Source organism: Brugia malayi (genome assembly GCF_000002995.4).
Source record: "Brugia malayi strain FR3 genome assembly, contig: Bm_v4_ChrX_scaffold_001, whole genome shotgun sequence".
NCBI classification, from domain to species: domain Eukaryota; kingdom Metazoa; phylum Nematoda; class Chromadorea; order Rhabditida; family Onchocercidae; genus Brugia; species Brugia malayi.
Genome location: NW_025062479.1, coordinates 9550360 through 9569498, shown reverse-complemented (window position 1 = coordinate 9569498; position 19139 = coordinate 9550360). Strand labels below are relative to the sequence as shown.

The following is a 19139-nucleotide window of genomic DNA, read 5'->3' as shown; positions in this document are numbered from 1 at the left end:
ACCCGTTCTTTGAATGTTAAGTAGATCTGATGATATTTAAAGGGAAAGAGGAGAGATAGAAAGAGAGGAGAGGAGGGGAGCGTAATATTGTCGCAAAAAAACTTTTAACTTTTCCTCCAGCAATATTGGAAAATCACAATCATGTGCACCAACAATAATAATAATAGGAAAATAAGCTCCGTAAAATAGACGCAACACCTTTACGTATGTTGCGTCGTCGTCTTTGGTTTACGAAAATATCGAAAATGTACTATATAACATGTAGACTATTTCGATGTAACGGAGCAATCGAAATATCGGGAGGAAAAATGAGCAAAATTAGTGGGAGCACTGATCAATTTCAGTTCCAGAACGAATCCTAGGAGGAATTCAGTTTCGCGTACCTCATACCATTGTTAGCTTCCGTAGGCAAATTATCCGCCACTTCAAGATCAGCATTTTGCCATTCCGTAGCTGCAATTGGATCCGAATGTGCCAATCCTCGGATCTGCACTTCGGTTCCATAACCTGGATTTTCAAAAGCTACTGATGGGTCTCGGTCTGAAAGTGGTTGACTTCGATGAAGTTTCTGGATTACCCTTAACCAAGCGTTTGTCCGTATTGTATATACAACAAATGATGCTGCCGCAGCCACCAGAAATGTAAAGAAAAATGCCGAAATGAATGTATGACTTCGTGTTAGACCTAAATGTATTTATTAAGTTTAAATGTCACTTTATTAGTATTATCAGCAAGATGGCAAGTTTTCAGCTCACTACGTTTAGTTTTACTGGGATGAAAAACACATGAATGCTTAAGGCTATTACATAATTACCAATTCTGGTCCATCATTTTTTAAGTGAAGAAGATTTTTTTCAGCTTAATGAAGGCAAGAGTCACCAATTTAAAACTGATGAACTAAAAATTGACAATATAATGGATTTTACCGAAAGTATTGATGATTTTTGTTTCCAAAAATGGTGAATGGCCGAGAGCATTCGCAGAGACTAATGCAAGGTCGTAATTTGTATTAGGATCGAGGCCGTCTATAACAACTTCCGTGTTGCTAGTTTTCACAACTGTAAAGTTTCCATTGCTGTTTTCCTGACGGTAATAAATAGCATATACTTTATATGGGTCAGCTTCTGTTTCATTCCAGGATATCTAAAAATCTAACATTATCGTGATTCGGGAATAAAGTAGATCACAAAATGTGAATAGCGAGCGAAAGTTTCTTCATGTACACTGTAATGATAGGCCAGTATGGTACAATCTACGCTTCAGTGATAAATTAAAACAATGAAAGATCGGAAGGTGGGATTCACTTGGATGATTACTAAAATCTATTTCTTTCCATTAGAACTATCTACAATTCATGTTGAAGTGTAATTTTGAAGGTTAATTTGATTAAAAATTCATACAAAAGATAGAACTAACCTTGATTGAATCAGGGGAAACGTTTTCATAACGAAGTAATGTCGGAGGTGAGGGGGCCCGTTCATGTCCCCTAATCATGCAGGCTACAGCTCTTGGTGCAAATATTGAGCATAACGCATTGTTCGAAACTTTGTTACCGCTGCACATACCTAGGCAATCCGATGGAATGCGTGTCTTCATGCAGCATGCCCGATGATCACGACCGTCATTTGCACATCGTAGCAAGTCTACAATTTTTTCAAGTAAAATATTTGTTTAATCTTAAAACAACATTTCTACAAAAAAAAAAAATAAGGATCACTTCATTGAATCCACTGTCTTAGAAGAGAAGACGTGTGAAGATGTTCTTGAAATATGGTCTTCATTAAAAACCCCACAACAAATAATCAATTCACTTCATGGAAATAATTTTGAAGTTTTACAGCATCTGCGAAATAAATTAGAAGTTTATGAAGGAAGAGGAAAAAAAAAAACCTTCTGAAAAAGCCGAACAATCGCTATCAATTTCGGGGTTTACTGAACAAACACGCAAGCACTTTTCCGAAATCTTCGCTTCGACACAACACTGCAATACAATTCCTAATTTCATAACAATATTTCGCATTTGGATAAACAGTAAATTAAGAATTGTATTACAAATTGCAATCTTTATGATTTTTTTTTATGATACCTGTAATATGAAACGAGGTGTCAACGGTAAGGCAGCTTTAGCAATGTTCAATTCGGCACTTTTTGTAATCTCAGTACCATCTGCACCAACTGCTTTACAAGAGTATATTCCATTTCGACCTGTTACATTCTTTATCTAAAAGAATCAAAAGTGTCTTTTCAAAGAGACTAATAATGTTAACCAACAAAAAGACAAAGATTCAAACGAACCATATAATATTTACACCGAGATTAGAGTGAACATAGTTTATTCAGTGTTTATGATGAAATCAATAGAAAGAAAGCAACATTGAAAATAGAAACTCTAAATTTCTATATATGGAAAACTCCCGAAAACTATATCTTGCCTTTTCTTAACTCCAGCTGTATGTTATTTTATCAGGAAAAAAAAGAATGTTTCAAGAAAACATACAAGAAGTGTGTGCACATATTGATTTAAAGCTGTCGTCTTCACAAGAACCGGATCGTTTAGGCGTTCCGTACGAATAGCATTCGGTGATTTTTGATAATGCCACTCCAGCATGGGTTCTGGATAACCTTGTACGATGCACTGGATTTCAGCTGATAGGTCATCATAAGCATAGATCTGTTCTGTTACCATATTTACTATGGGCCCAACTGCAAATTTAAATAAAATTTGTGTGCATGTTTTTTTTCTATTAATTTCATAATTTCAGAAAATTTAAGAGAATGGTATGTAATATACATTATGTAAAATGATGCAAAATTGTAGAAAATGATTCCTTCACATTTGTTTAAAATTTCTTTCAAACATACAAAAAAATTTGGATATTTTAAAACATACATTGTACAAAAATATGCATTTGAGCACGATTCTGACGGCCATCAGTGTCCATAACCGTGCATGTTATCAGATTATTGTTTTCAGCTACATTTAAAAATGTTTCGACAGTCATTTTTGACGGTTCACTATGTATCTACAAAATTAAACGCATGGTTTAATTTGCTTCAAATATATCATGAGGATTTCAAATGATTGAATATTTAATAAACGATTTTAATTACTCAACTTTTTCCTCCTAAAAATTTTACACAGTTGGATGCTATTTAATTACAATAACTTAAGTTAACTTATTAGCTGTAGTAATATTTTTACAAAAATTCTAATTGTGCCTCAATTATGGCTAAGGATCCAATACAAAATCTTCCAGCATCATGGCATATACCTTTTAAACACCGACTGATGTGAAGAATTTGTTTAAGAAAGAAACAATATGCTAATTACCAATGTCTTCCCAATTAACAAATCCAAATTAAGTACTCGATCACTGTGAACGGTACATTTAACAGCAATTTGTTCATTCACACGATAGGTTCGATTAGCATTCTCCGGTGTAATTGTGATCTGCGGTTCCGGTAAGGAATATTCATCTAAATTTATTTTTGATATCGAGAGAATAGGAAAAAAACTTCACTTTGCGCCTAATTTGACAATTTAGAAAATTTTATTTCTAAATAGTAATTCCAATACTGTTATTTAGTTTGAACAACGCTCTTGATCAAAATGATATTATTAAGTGCGTGCATCCACCTAGATGCATTCTATCTTTGCTTCAAATTTTAGCAAAGTTGAATTCATTAACTATGTCGTCCAGTTTTAAAATATTGAAATTTCAAAACTTAATAGATATTCTACATAAATCATTAACACCTATTTCTAAGATAATCTTTTATGCATCGAGTAATCTTGGTGAGAATCATCCATCAAACTGTGGTTAAAATGAGGAAACAAGTAGACAGGAGGAGAATGTGCAATTTGAAAGCAAAATTAATACCGTAACATAAATGAAATGAAGATACCTGGAGCAGCAAGCACAGTTACAACTGATGAACTTCTGCTTTGCAAATTGCCATCACTCACATATACGTATACTTCATAAAGAGAATTCATCGTTAGATTTTCCATTACATGCCACATATTTTGTGTTTTAACCTGAAAATATGATAAGCGATAAAAAAATTAATCACAAAATTTCCACTTCTATTATTATAATCAAATTCTAATCGTTTTTTTTTTTTTCTTTTTTTAATTTAACAGGAAATCTCTATATAGTACACACATTTAATACCAATACCTAGAATAAAGATGCAGAAATGTGATTATGAAAGTAGTACCGAATTCCAAACAGATGCATTTCCAGTTGAGACATAATTAACTGTGTATGTTACAGGACCAGTAATCCTTTGTCCATTATAACGAACTGAACTCCAATTCCATGTTATATTTATACGTCGTCCATGATTCCACACAATATGCAACCCAAATGGCGGTACTGGTCTATCATTTTGTTCTGAAAAAAAAAAAAAAAAAAAAAATTGAAAACGTATCAATTTGTGAGAGAAAATATAGCAAAAAATTAATTACATTTTTTCAAATTTTCAAATCTTTACTTAAAAATGTCTTTGTTTATTTGAAAAAAGAAAAAATATGCTGATGTAAAACATTTCAAAACACTTACCGTTATCAGGTAGCGTTTCAAAAGAAATTTTGAACGATGGAGGACTCGAACCATGCTTATTAAATGCTGTCACAAAGGCTGTATAATTTGTACTTGGCTGCAGATCGTCAAAACGAGCAGAATTAGTTGTAACATTAATCTAAATGATGTAAGGAAAATTAAAGAAATACAAAATCTTTTAGGTTTTAACTCTTTTTTAAGGAATCTTTTAGCTTTATTCTTTTTTGCAGTGAAATATATTTCCGGAAAAATTGGTGTATTATCCTCAATCATTCACGTGCCAGCTATTTGGAGGATTAAATAAGATGCTTTACGACTAAAATCATGGGCTTCTTACGTGAAATACATATATGTCTCTGTCTGATATGCAACTATATCATTACTTGCATTTTTTGATCCAACAGTCTAGTGAATTTAAATGGTAGGATTGATCGACATTACATACAAGAAATATCATTATATTGTTTTTAAAATTACAACAAATTGAGGTTGTTGAAATCTAACCTGCCTGAATACACTGGTGCTCTTCTCGAGTGTTACTTGATAAACATCTGCAGGCCTTTGCAATGGTATATCCCATGAAAATATAACTGAAGACGAATTCCTAGAGGTCACTTCTAAATTTGCAACTGCACTAGGAAGATTTGTTGTGAGCCATGAAAAGCATTTAGCCAGCACTGGAGTATATTCTATACAACTTCTCTCAAAAGTGAATGGATGTCTGCATGCCGAAATGCATTCATCGGGTATACCTGCAAAACTCTTCATTGTATAAAGAAAAATGATTAGCGCAAAAATTATAAATCTAAGTTTGCTTTTAAAGAATCACCTGATTCTGCACAACATCTAGTATGATCATGTCCTTCAGAAGTACACTGAACCCATATATCACCATATTCCGAACACTCCAATGTCAGTGGGGTACTGTTAGAACACATAGATAAACAATTTGCTGGAACACCCCGTTGTTGACAGCAATCTTTTGCAAGATTGATTTTTAGGGCTAAAAATAAGCAACAATGTTAATCTTTTGTGTGCTGATTATTAGTTAAAAAAGGAACTTGAATAATGATCAATACAGTTCTCTACTATAAATAACATTTATAATATTATTTATGAGAGAGAACACAAACTGAGCTATGTACTTATTAAATATTTCTATGAATTGATATCACAATGTATCACTTCACAGGAACGTTTCAGAATTTCGTCATATGTTTTATACAATAGCAATTCCGCCGAATAAAAATGAATTCTTCTTAGTTTTTTAGAGATTTTTTTAGTTACTATACTAAGCTATGGAAAGATTTGCTAACGTTTCGAGCAGCAGAATGTGTCAGTTTCGGAAGTCCCAGCTACCACACAGTCATAATTAGGTGGACAGTCTCGTATGCCAGCACCACAATAATATCTGAAAGAGTTAGCATTCGCTAGAAAGATTCATTTTAAGATTACAAAAGCAAAAAAGCCAAGAATTAGGAAATACCTGTGTCCATTTGGATCATATAACGGTTCCCCATGTGGACAGAAGGATGATACCAAAGGATGTGTGAAGAAAACCTGAGCTGTTGACATCAAACTATCACCAGTAGTTCCATGACTTTGTAAATAGACTGTGTATTCAGTATCTGGTGTAAGGCCATACTCAGTATGCGGTGAAGTTACATTATGTACCTGTAACTCATAATTTGATTTGCGAATGATCTAGTTGACTGCTTTTTCAGCAACCTTCAAAATCATCCCACAGCACCTAGAACTACCATTATTTTCATTATCGCATATTCTAGTGGTGTAGGATTAACAGCTACTCATAGACATACAGTAGAAGTCATCGCTCTCTTCAATCCATCTGCTACTAGTCCACTGATTTTAGTGAAAAAGCAAATCAGTACACCTCTATGACATTTGGGCTGCGATCATCCTTTCTCAAAAAGAGTGAATACGAAACAACAAGATGAGCATTTACAGCTGGTTCAGTCCATTCAACTTCAGCAGAATTTTCTGTTACAGTTGTTACAGTTACATTCTGAGGTGGGGAAGGTCGGGTATCTGAAAAGTAACACACTTTAGATTCAAAATGGAAAATGAATTCGGAAAGTCCAAAAACTAATTTACATTAGTGTTAAAAACACATGGAAGCTTGAACCAAAATTCACACAGCAAATTTTCAGAATTAAAATTAGATGTTATGATAACATGTAGAATGCATACCGTAGCCTTGTCGTAAACACTGATAAATTGCAGCAATATCCAAATTGAGACACAATAATGAATGCATTGTCAAAGGTTCAGCAACCCCACCACATATTTTTAAACAGTCATGCTGTACACCCTTTTTAATACAACAATCCGTGTGATTACGTCCATCGGCAAGACACGGACTCACCTTCAATCATTAATCATACAAGAATTTGAATTTCAAAATGCACGTCTGTTTTTAGTATCTACGCGTTTATTTATGTCATGACAGCTTTTCCTGCACTTATAAAATTTTAAATATAAAGGAGTAAAATCGTCCTTCCCCAATTCTCTTGTGAATATTACCAAGATTGTGAAATCTTTTTAGTAGATAAGTTCAACCAGTATTGATCCATTTTATCTCGAATTAAGTTAATCACCCACATAAAGTTTCATATAAAGCTTTACCTAGAAAAATTAAAATATATTTATGGAGTGGGACTAGCCCTCCACCAAAAATTTCCCCGAATGTTTTATAATTTATAATTCAAGAATAACTTTTTGATATGAGAATTAAAAAAAAAAAAAAAAAAAAAACAAAACAAAACCTTAAGAAAAACCAAAACTAACTTTAGACCATTCAGTTCGACAAGATGTTGATATGGCAATCGTTTCAAGGGCGTTTGGAATAGTTCGTACATCGCACATTTTTGAAGCACAGTACGGTGATACTCCGTTCGATGAGCAACACTCTAGAAGGATTCTTGATGGAAAACGATGGACGATGACGTCCAAATATATATTTATACTATCTAATACAATAATAATTATCTATATTTAATAACACCTGTCTACATTTACTTATTTTCAAGTATCATGAAAGAAGTCCGTGATCTTGATAAATATAAGTCTTCAAGAAAAAAAAAGATGTTGGATAAGTTCATTTGGTAAATAATGAAAGTTTTCCTGAACAATCACAATAAAAACTTCAATTTTAAGATTGGAAGCAAAAAATGGCCTGAATTCTAGTTGAAAGATAATTGATACACTAAAAATTAATGATGTGAAAGAATAAAATACTGTTGAACACTAGCAAAAGGGAAAAGTTTGATTGAAAATGAAGCTATTAACAATGACAAAACAGCGGTAATCTCAAGTGCAATATGCACAGCATGTATTTATGCTAACACTTCATTCTTTTAATCGGTATCCTAAAAAGAAACACTTTATAAGCGTGCCTTCATTTTTCTACAATGCTACCACAACAATACGAAAAGTGGAGTAAAAAAAAAAAAAAAAAGGTACTGACTCCTAAGGTATTACGTTTTGAACAAAAATATCTTCAGTGTAAGTCAATTAAAATTGTTGTAAATATAGATGGTCAACTATGGAAGCATGCAAAACTGGTGTTTAAAATATTTTGAAAATCGCCAACTGCATTACATTTATAATTAATTTTTACTCAGTATGACATTCTGTTTAAACATAAACTGTTACGACTAGTACCATTTTCATCAAAATGATGATTTTATTTATTCTTAAACTTCAAGCTAATTGCAAAATTAAATAATTAAGCGTGAAAAATGCTAGCAAAGCTAGCTTATGATGATTTATTTTTTTTTTTACATGCATTTTATGCTTTGCAATAATGCTAATGTGTACAAAGGTAAAAAGATGTCGACGGTTATAAGCTAATGTTAGCGTCGACGCAAAAGTTTTCCAAACGGGAAAAAAGCAAAAGATTAGTGTAAATTTGTAGCATGCAACAGCAGAACAAGGGAATTTTCTTGAAAGTAAGATTTTCTACTCAAATGCAACTAAACTTTCAAATATTGAAGTTTTCACTTGAAACAAAACGAAAATTCCATAGCTTAATCAGAAAAAAATAAACTTCGATCTAACGTGAATTATTGAATACCTGTGGTAAATGGAATATTTTTTTCCTCTTTTTTTCTTTTATCACGGAACAATTATTTCTGGTTTCCTCCCAGTACTGAATTCCTTATAAAGAGGATAAGTTATTTTGGTGTTTGAGAGCGGAAGTCTTTTTCGACCTTCAACAATACTTCTAAGTGACGTAGTCAGTGGTACTACAAAAATTTGAACAAACGAGTAAGGAATACGCTCGATCTGCGGTAGTGTTGAATTGATTGGTGTGACAATCGCATTTGTCGCAGCCAAAGCTCGTGATGACGGTACTGACATGCCATATTCATTCGATGCTGTTACATAGACTATGTAACGTGTTGCTGAGCGTAAATCTTTTAATGTAACACACGTGTCCGTCGTATTTACCTATAATTTCATGCTTTCATTTCTGTTAAATATTATATGTTTTTTCATATTTACTCTGTTTTAGTGGATTTTTACGACAAATGACTCACATGTTTGTCAATAAAGGTATTCATTTTTGATATAATTTCTTTTCTTGTATAGGAAATTATGATTACAGAAATTAGCACTTAAGCTATTCTTCCATTACTTCATCAAACTTGAATTCGCGAACGGTTGAATCGTTTGTAGATGAATCATGTGTCACAAAAAGCCATGTCTGTCGTTTCCCACGTTTCAAGGATCCAACGTCAGATGGTGTAATATCGCCAGCGATATCATCCTCAGCCATTCCACCTGGGATGCTTTCTTCGTAATCACCCGATAAAAGAGGTATTCCACTGCAACAATTGTAAAGTATAATTAATGGAAAGTGACAAAACTTCCGTATATTATCTTATCAAAAATTGAGGATATGATACAATATTTGATTTTCGATATATTGAAGATTTCCAAGTAATCGCAATGTTGCTCATGAGGAGTTAATTAAATGCTAAAAAGAAAAGAAATGAAAGGAATATTAAATAGAGGGAACGATGAAAGGGAAAAATTTGCAGAAATCATGGGCTACATTTTTGAAGAGCCAAGGAACAATTTAAGCTAAGCAATGAAGCAAGTAATTAAATACAGATAGACAGGTAGACATCAAGTAAAATGATAAACCTAACGTGAAAAACTTACTCATCTCCTCCCAAGAATGGAAATGATGGTATTTGCTTATAATACACAGTATAATGATCAATTCCAAGATGTTTGTTCGATGTTTGAGGTTGTGGTGGACGCCAGCACACACGCAACTCATCTGATCGAATCGCATTAACAGTTAAATCCTGTGGATGCTCAGGAAACGGCACTAAAAAATATACAATTTATAGAATAAAGTTCTAAAATAAAAGGAAAATAGACCCAAAAATTAGGTCCATTGTGACGAAAACTCACAGTACGCGCGATTATAACATTCAAATATTTCCGGGAGATAATATAAGCATAATCGATGAGATTTGCGTAACATTTGGAAATTTCCGGAACAAAAATCGTAGCAAAACGAAGGCACCAGCTGTGTTTTACAGCACTGTACATGACTTCTGTTACCACCTTCTGTAGCACATGATAAGAAATTTTTATAATCGTCCGTTTTGCAACTGAAATACAAATCTTTTTTCTTTCACAAACTTTTTCTTTTTCGAAATAAACTTTAAAATATCACGAAGATATCATTAACAGTTGTTTACCTTGTTGGGTCGAAATGATGAATGTGCATGTCTCTTGGCTTACACATTGCCTGACATAACGGTGAAATTCCTTTTTCTGCACAGCATTTACTGTAATCGTAACTGATATTTTCATGAAACCCGCCTTTTAATCCACTCTCTGAAATTTCTCTTCCTTTCAGCAAATAATTTGATGCTATGCCAAAGTTTGAACTTCAAAAAATAAAAGCAGCAAATCATAAAAGTGGAAAAAATGTTGATGTAATAATGACATATGCATTATTATGACTATGCATATAATTTTCAAAGGTTGACAATATCTAACTATATTTTCGACTTTTCACTGAAGGTTTTTTTGAAGATTTTACATTATTATCATCATTATCAATATGAAAATTTGTTGAATTTCCCGAAAGACATTCTCTTATCATCTAAACACTATGACATTAAAAGTATACCGAGAACTTCCAGTTGAAATTCTAGCTGCTGAGGCTGATTCGATATTTGACATCGATAACGACCTGCATCTTCAAATGTAAGATTTTTCAAAACAAGAGTAAAATCTTCCGATGCACACTGACAACATTTATTGTCCATACAATGTGACCCGTCAGAGCAAGCGTCGGTATCTGAACAACTACCCGTACATTCTGAAAATTGCACCAATTATTTCGGGTAAAAATTTTGTTTTTATAGCACATTTTGAAATTCTTACCTTGTTCAGTCTGTTTTTGCAAATTTCAAAAACAATGTAATATACCAGTTAATGTATCTCAAACAATTAGTTAATATTTGCTAACTTATGAATTGATGATCTCAGTTACTTTTTGTATTAACCATAATTTCTACAACATCGAGGAAGTACTCCTTCCAAACTTTTAATTTCAGTTCCTGATTTCATTTAATTCAAAGTTTTTTTCTGATTTCTATGTTCTGAATTATATCCTAAATCATCTCTGCATTTTTGCACTTATGTAACACGCGTATAGCTTACATTAATATTTTGAATCACGATTTTAAATTTTATTACGCCTTTTATCATCAGATGAGATTTGTTTTGAAAGCATGCACCATTATCATGCACCTCCTACTATGATGCAGTGCTTTTGGTTCAACAAATTAGAATATTTAAAATTTTTTCTATTTCATCTCAAAAACTGATTAGTTAATTAGACCACTTAGATATCTACCTTTATCCTTATCAGTTTCAATATTATGTTGTAGCAAAACAGAATTGGCGTCCACACCGGAATTATCCAAAAATTTTGTTGAATTAAATATTGGCACATCATCTTTCAACCAAATTACCTGCAATAATGAAATATCTTCTATCATTCACGAATATCTGAGTGTTTGTTGTGTGTAAATTTTCTCTCCTAAGAAATATCTTTTCCTAAATTAGTAATTTTTTTAAATCAAAAAAAAAAAAAAACTTTTTTAAGAAAATCCAAAAAAAGAAAAATCAATTAAAAAATTTTGAAACTTACAGTAGAAGCATGTCGAACACAAGTATTAAGCATGCATTCAAGACGTGCAGCAAAACCTTGTATAACAGTCATATATCCCTCATCAGATGTCGTTAGATGTAGCTCCTTCGTTTCGCATCTTAACACTATGCAATATAGCAGAACTAGTAATAACTGTACCATCTAAAATTCATTCATTATATTATTTTTATAATTAATATTTGGCATATATAAATCAAACTTAAAAATGATAGCATTATTTTCGATCGGATTGTTATTTTTCTATTCGATAAAGTTAAAATTGTTATAGCAAATCTACATTAATGGTTTTTGCATTGTTAAAGTAATTTCTCATTTAAAATTATCTACTGAAATATTCTAGAAATGATAAATAGAAATTTAAGAAAAGTACAGTAATGATTAACGATAATATCAGTAGTTTTAGGACCTAAAAAGTTAGGTCACTTATAAAACATTCGGTACACAACATTCACAGATCACATGACTCTTTATTTCTCAATCATAGATCACCACCAAACCAAAAGTCACGCAACAATTTTTTTTTCACAAGTCTTAAGTAACGCTGATAAAATAATTTTTCTTCACCAGATACAGGTAAACTAATTAAGATTTAAAATATTTTACATTGATAGGGTAGGAAATTTAAAATAATAATAACTGTAAGTAAAAATTAAATTTAAATAAGAAAATCATAAAATTTTATACAATTTAAAATTGAAATAAAGTCTAAAACTTTAACCTAATCAAGAAATAATAAACAAGAATATTTTCTCCAAAATTTGTCCTAATTCATAAGCAAACAACAACAATTATAATTGTAATTCTTTCTATATGTCAAAACTAATTACACTAAATTTGACAACAACATTGATAGAAGTGTGCAGTTGATTTTTGCGCCCATATTAAATTTAAGTCACACAGTGTCATTCACAAAATGACCTATATTACATATTTTTTTTCTCTTTTTCTCTTTTACTAAAGCCTTCTCTACCGCTCAAATACTTTTTTCCCAAACAATTATCAATTTATTTATTTTTTTTTATTGCATTAAATTCTGGAAAACAAAGTAATAACTCTAAAGACAAATTTAGTCAGTTACATAACAAATTCGAATGAATATTTCTTTTCCTTTCTTTTCGCGTTTTTCGATTTAAAATGAAATAAATAATCAATTAATTTGACTAATAAAATTGTTGAAATTATTATAGAACATTTTAATAAGGAAACTTAAAATAATTTTTATTTTCCTTATTTGTAATTGTTGTTGTAATCATGAACAATCAATTAATTGTATTCTGGAAGAAATAATAAGTGACGGATATTAGATAAAATACATGGTATAATGGAGAATTATGTATGACTATTAGTTTATGCTATTGTAAAACTGTATCAGTCTTTAAAATTCTGAAAATACAGGAAAACAAATAAACAAATATATTAAAAAAGAGAAAAACAAGAGAGAAAATGAAAAACAGAACATTATAAATTGAAATTACAATTGTTTAAATTCATAGAACTTTTCTTAATTTGATTTTGCCTTTAAAAAAAGAACATTAATGAAATTCCAACAAAAAATTTGCTGGAATTTCGAATTTAATTTTAGGAAAAAAGAAATTAAAAAAAAACATCAGTTATGTAATGTTAATTAAGAAAAAAGAGAAAGAAAAATGAAGGAAAAGACAAACCAATGAAAGAGAAAAAAAGTAAGACAAGCAGCTATTTTGTCACAATATAACTAAAATTACTAAACAATCAAATGAAACTTTTGCAATGAGGACGAAGAACTAATTATAAATCATTTTTTCCTGTTTTCACTCCTAAAATAAAATTAAATGCTGCAAAGAATTTAGAAAAGTAAGAAAAAAATAAAGTTGAAAAAAAAAGACTTATCTTTTCATGTATTTTTTTCCTTTTTCCTTTTCATTCCAATTAAATTTATAATGATTTCTTTTTTTAAAAAAAAATCTTTATTTCTTTATTACTACAGTTAATTATTCAACTACAATGTAAAATGTAACATTTAAATGTATGCTTGTTCTCATTTATATAAAATTTTTTACATTGCTAATTCTTATAGAAAGAATAAGACAACAGGAGTAAAATAAGTATATGAGATAAGGGAGAAAATATTAATGAGAAAAGTAAACTGAACATAAAACTAGAGGATGGGAACGGAGGAATCAGAAAAGGGAGGACAAAGGGAAGGTATGTGACAAAGTAGACATATCCTAAAATTAGCCCGGTAAATTGAGGTTGCATGAGGACAAGGAACTGTACATCTATATATAGATGTCTGTATGTATTTATGTATACATGTATGTATCTGTATGTGTGTATTTATGTATACACGTATGTATGTGTGCGTGTGTAATCCATTAATATTATGAAACGCAACAATGACAAATCCGTTCGAACTGATGTCACACGTTCGGCGATTTACATAGATCCTTTTTTTTTTGTAATTTTAATTCTGTAAAGCATTCCTCTTCCTTTGATCTCTATTCATCGTCTCTTATCCTGGACAATGCTATCTTTACAAAATAGAGAGAGAGGGAGGGAGAGAGAGAGAGAATTGGTTAAAATTAATAGCCATACACTCAATCATTCGTTTTCGCTTAGAATTTCGACGTAAACTTTTTTGATTACTTGGAGCATTGTTCAATTTAACTAATTGGTTTAAGCGCGAGTATTTTTAAATAATTCCCTAGTAATTTATGCAAGTATTAATGAAGTGAAAGAAATCTTGTAAAAAAATTTGAAAATTATTTTAAAATACTGAAGAAATATCTGAATTTATGCTTAAAAAATTGCTGTATAAATTCTTTTTCAATTTGTTGACTAATAAAACAAAGAATAGAAAAATGGTATAATATAAATTCAACAATTGTGCAAAATTTTGAAATGTCTCCAGTTAAGAGAATAGATGTTTGAAATTTCGAAAATTTAATTTAAGGAATTTACAACTTAATCAGTCCATTTTATGGATCAAAACTTTTGATGCAGTATGAAATACCACTAATTGATGAGTAGGTATTTATGAGATGTCAATAATGTGTTTGTCACCGAGAAATTTCCTGTAAATCTATTCAACAAATCTCATATTTCAAATGAAAAAGCAAAAAAACGTGGAAATTAAAAAGGGAGAGAGAAAAAGGGAAAAAAGCTTCATATTATCATTTGAAGAAAAAATAAACTGAACTGGTAACACTTGGAGCAATAGCAGAATAATTCTCGAGAATATAATGAGTGAATTTTGAAAATATGGTAAAATGATTCTCGAAATCAAAATACGGCACGCGTCACTATTAAAATATAAATCGTCGTCGACATCAATTCGATAAAGGCATTATTTGTTTTGTATAAATGTGGCATACGATGAGCATATTTAAATAATTGCAAAAAAAGCAATAAGAGAGGCAGATAGAAAACTTTTTGACTTTGATGTTGACTATTCAGATACTCATCGATTAAGACAAGGTTAGTGTTACTTAGCAACCAGGAGGGGAAAAAAAAGAAAGAAAGACATCCTTTGAAATTTATGTCCGTATTGCTTCTCGAGAAGAAACAACAATAGTAAAGCAATATACAAAAAGGAATTGAAATGTTTTTAAAATGCTTTTGAAAAAATCCAAATGAAAAGATCAAATCATTAGTTGAAAATTTCCATTAAGTTAACAAAACGTCTGGGAATGACCGATTATTAGCAAATTTGAATATTTCATTTCATTAAAGTTGAAAAATTTATCATTTACCCATTTCCACCAGTTGTTAAATCATTATTTTCTAATTTGTAACTTTCACTAACAAAATAAACAAATTAATGCAAGCCAATTTGATGCAGCAAGATAAGATGTAAGGACTGTGATATGCAGTAAGAAAAATGACACGAGGAGGAAGAAGAGGAGGTTGAAACAGCGAGTACAACGGATAAAGATATTATCAATGATGCTAAATGCTAAGCAGTGGTTTTGCAGGTGTTGCGCTAACTTTTCTTTTAATAATTCATTCATTCATTTTGTAAATAAATAATAGCGAAATAATGATTAGATAACAGTAATTAATCATAATATTTTGTTACTTTTACTTATTAAATGCTGAACAATTAAACATTATCTATATATAGGTTGTTGTCTTAAGCGTAACGTATATTACTACGAATAAATGATGTCTTTTAATTGTAATTAAAATAAATGACGTGCACTTCATATTCATTCTCTTCGAAATTTTCGAGACAAATTTTTGCTCTTTTCCCCACTTTTCTTTATGAAGTAAATAAATTTCGAAATGTTTCATTTTGCATATTTAATGAAGAAACTAAATAAACATAACGAATAATTTTTATTAATTTTATTTCCTAAATTGAAATTTTAGAAAGAACGATTTTCTTTATGAATGAGTTTTTTTTTCGATTTTTAATTAACTTTAACTTTTAAGTAAAAACTTCAAGATCTTTTAATTCTTAACTTTTTTAAACAATAACTCTTCATGACAATAAATCCTCATTTTGAGTACAATTTTTTCCCAATTCTCTCTCGTTTTTCTAATAATTAGTCCAACAGTCTTTTTTCAATCTTTAAACATTTGATTGTTTCATTAAAAAGAAAAAAAAAACTCTCAGGAGAAAATTTGCGAATGATTATGTAAACATAACTATGAACACATAACCTAGTAGTAGTAGTAGGTAATTAATAATAATAATAACTATACTAACAATAGTAATAACAATAATAATAATAATAATTTAATAGTCCTTTTCACCTTCCTCTCTATGTCACATTTCCCTCTTATTTCAAATTCATACCAGCCAGAATGTTACACAATTTATTGACACTATCAAAATTTTAAATTTCAATATATCTAAAGTATCAAAATTCCCCTACACAATTCCTTCCTTCACATTCATTCATTTCAATCAGTAATTAATGTCTTTTCTTCATTCTTTTTATCCAATAATTTACATTTTTCAAAAAACAAATTCATCAATGTCACCAAGTTTTTATTACAAATCGATATTTTTATGCATTAAAGAAGAATATGATGATGAAAATTTCAAATTTGATATAATAAATTAAATAAAAATTATTTTAGGAAAAGGTGAGGAGGAAAGAGAGGGAGAAAAAAGAAAAGGAAAGAGAAAAAAAGGAGTTGCAATGTGATTGAAATAGATGTTTTTCACTATTTTTAAATGAATAACAAAATGAAAAATCCTTATTGTGATGCATTTTGTTAGCTGAAGATGAGTTTGCCACCATAAAAGGTAACATTAATGACATACATGCTTTGATGAAAGCATTCATTGATTACAATTTCCTATGCTATACCATCATAGACTGTTAAAAAGAAATTTTCTTTTTTTTTAAAAAAAAATTACAAAAGAGAGAAAGGGAAAGCGGGAGGAAGAAAGAAAAAAAAGTGAACAATTAGAGCATTAAAAAAAAATTTTCGAAGTATTCCTGACAATTCCAATTATTTATCTCCGTTTTATATATATATATTGGAAGATAAAGAACATAAGGATACATTTTTTTTTGAAATATATAATATATAATTTTAGGTTTAAATAATAATTTAATTTAAATAGTACCGAGAAATTCATACTTTATATAGAGATAAACTCTGAAAATATCGAACTAAAAAATGCATATCATGAAACTACTTACTATTAAAAATGGAATAATTATGTAAAATTTGAACTTAATGATGGTCATTTGATATGAAGTTCACAAAGGACAAGAATTCAGTTTATTATTAAATAATAACAAGAATGAATATGAAATAGAACGAATAAGATGTTGTTGTCGCAATTTTGGTTACATTTTCCAAATAATATAATGTATAAAATGTGTTTTATCATTGTTTAGATCAACAACTATTTATTCATTTTTTATTTATTTTTCCGTCATAGTTTTGCTTTGAAAAAAGTAATATTAATTTATTCGTAGTTGTAATTTTATTCTGATAAATCATGAGATTCAAGAAGAGGAAGAAAAAGTGTTGAACGGATAATTAAAATATTTAGAAACTGGAAAAAGAAAAGCAATTTTAATATATCAATATGAATAATACTTTAAATAGTTGAGTTACAAAGAAGAAAAAGAAAGTAAGATTAAGGAATTAATGCATAAAGATATTTTCATTACTGCAATTTTAATTTAGATAAAACATCGTATATTCAATGGAATGATATTTTTTTTCTTGTATAATGAAGTATTTCTTGGACTATTAGTATGCATTAAGAAAATGAATAATATATTCTAATAAATTTAACTGACAATAAGTTTGGTCTATTTCATATTGGAAAATCATACAATATAATTTTAAAAAGTACCAAAAACTTTTTTCATTTTTCGTATAAAGAATGATGAGATGCAATAAACAAGCACAAAAAGAAAAAATATGGATTTATAAAATTAGTCTAAAACTTTCCAAGTATCAAGATTTAAATTACTATCCTCCTTCAATCACATAAATGCACAGGAAAAAAAAAGAGAAAAACATTTTCGAAATTTGACTTTCGTTACGGCTTACTCATTCCACAAAGCGATTGTTAGCTGTTCAACAACAGGAGAGAATAAGTAATTCATCTGTTAAAATGATTGGTTCACCTATTTCTCCTGCTTTCTCTTTCTGTCTCCCTCTCTCTCTATCTTCCCAATAAAAAAATTAAATACAAAATCTCTTTTTCAACAACATTCCTATATGACACGACTCTTTCAAAGATTAGTCATTTGGTAAGCAAAATTTTAGCTGTCATCTGCCTTGATAATCAAATTCAATGCATATCATTTCAAAAGATCAAAAGGAAAAAAAAAATGAAGGAGAAATTAGTGAACCAATCATTTTGACAAAAGTGTTACTTATTCTCTTCTGTTGTTGAATAACCTAACACGATAAGTCTATAAATAAATAATCCAACCCATCAGTTAGAGGGAGTTGGAAGAATGGTTACTTTTCTGGACTTATTTTAATCATCAATTTCTGACAGAAATATGATATTAAATTCACATTTTATGATATTATTCAGGCTATTTCATACTTTATCTTAATTTTGGATGAATAATTCTTTTTTTTTTTTCTTGTATAATACAAATATTTTACTTGGTAGATTATCGATATTGCATATCTCACTTCTACAATTCTAGCTAGTTTAATCAATAATTTGCTTCATGCTTTTCATAGCTTTCATTTAGATTTTAATTTCTATTTTAAAAAGTGTGAGGAATAAATGAAAAATAGCTTTGCATCTATTTTAACAGATTACGAGAAAAACTTGTCATACAGAAAGATTCGGAACAAATCAATTGGAATAAGGTAATAAAAACGAAATTATTGAATATTAGTGGAAAGAATTATGTCATTATTTGTTA

General features: G+C 29.9%; 1 protein-coding gene across 2 annotated transcripts; it reads right to left on the bottom strand.

The window, feature by feature from the left end:
* Positions 1-358: 358 nt before the first annotated feature.
* On the bottom strand, positions 359-11934 carry Bm2376 (Uncharacterized protein; the record flags this gene model as incomplete). 2 transcript variants are annotated; one of them, XM_001898672.2, is made up of 26 exons in its annotated part: positions 359-684; positions 927-1143; positions 1417-1643; positions 1891-1981; positions 2087-2221; positions 2498-2703; positions 2891-3023; positions 3332-3477; positions 3907-4039; positions 4222-4397; positions 4566-4704; positions 5070-5317; positions 5395-5568; positions 5882-5976; positions 6052-6239; positions 6460-6614; positions 6777-6951; positions 7374-7495; positions 8867-9038; positions 9226-9415; positions 9756-9927; positions 10014-10216; positions 10307-10445; positions 10744-10935; positions 11476-11593; positions 11773-11934. In XM_001898672.2, 26 exons carry the CDS (start codon positions 11932-11934, stop codon positions 359-361), a joined length of 4434 nt encoding a protein of 1477 aa, XP_001898707.2. The 2 variants fall into 2 exon arrangements, with proteins under 2 accessions (XP_001898707.2, XP_042930185.1); XM_043074251.1 differs by lacking the exons at positions 7374-7495; positions 8867-9038; positions 9226-9415; ... (4 more) ...; positions 11476-11593; positions 11773-11934 and having other exon boundaries at positions 6777-6843.
* Between the last annotated feature and the right edge of the window lie 7205 nt (positions 11935-19139).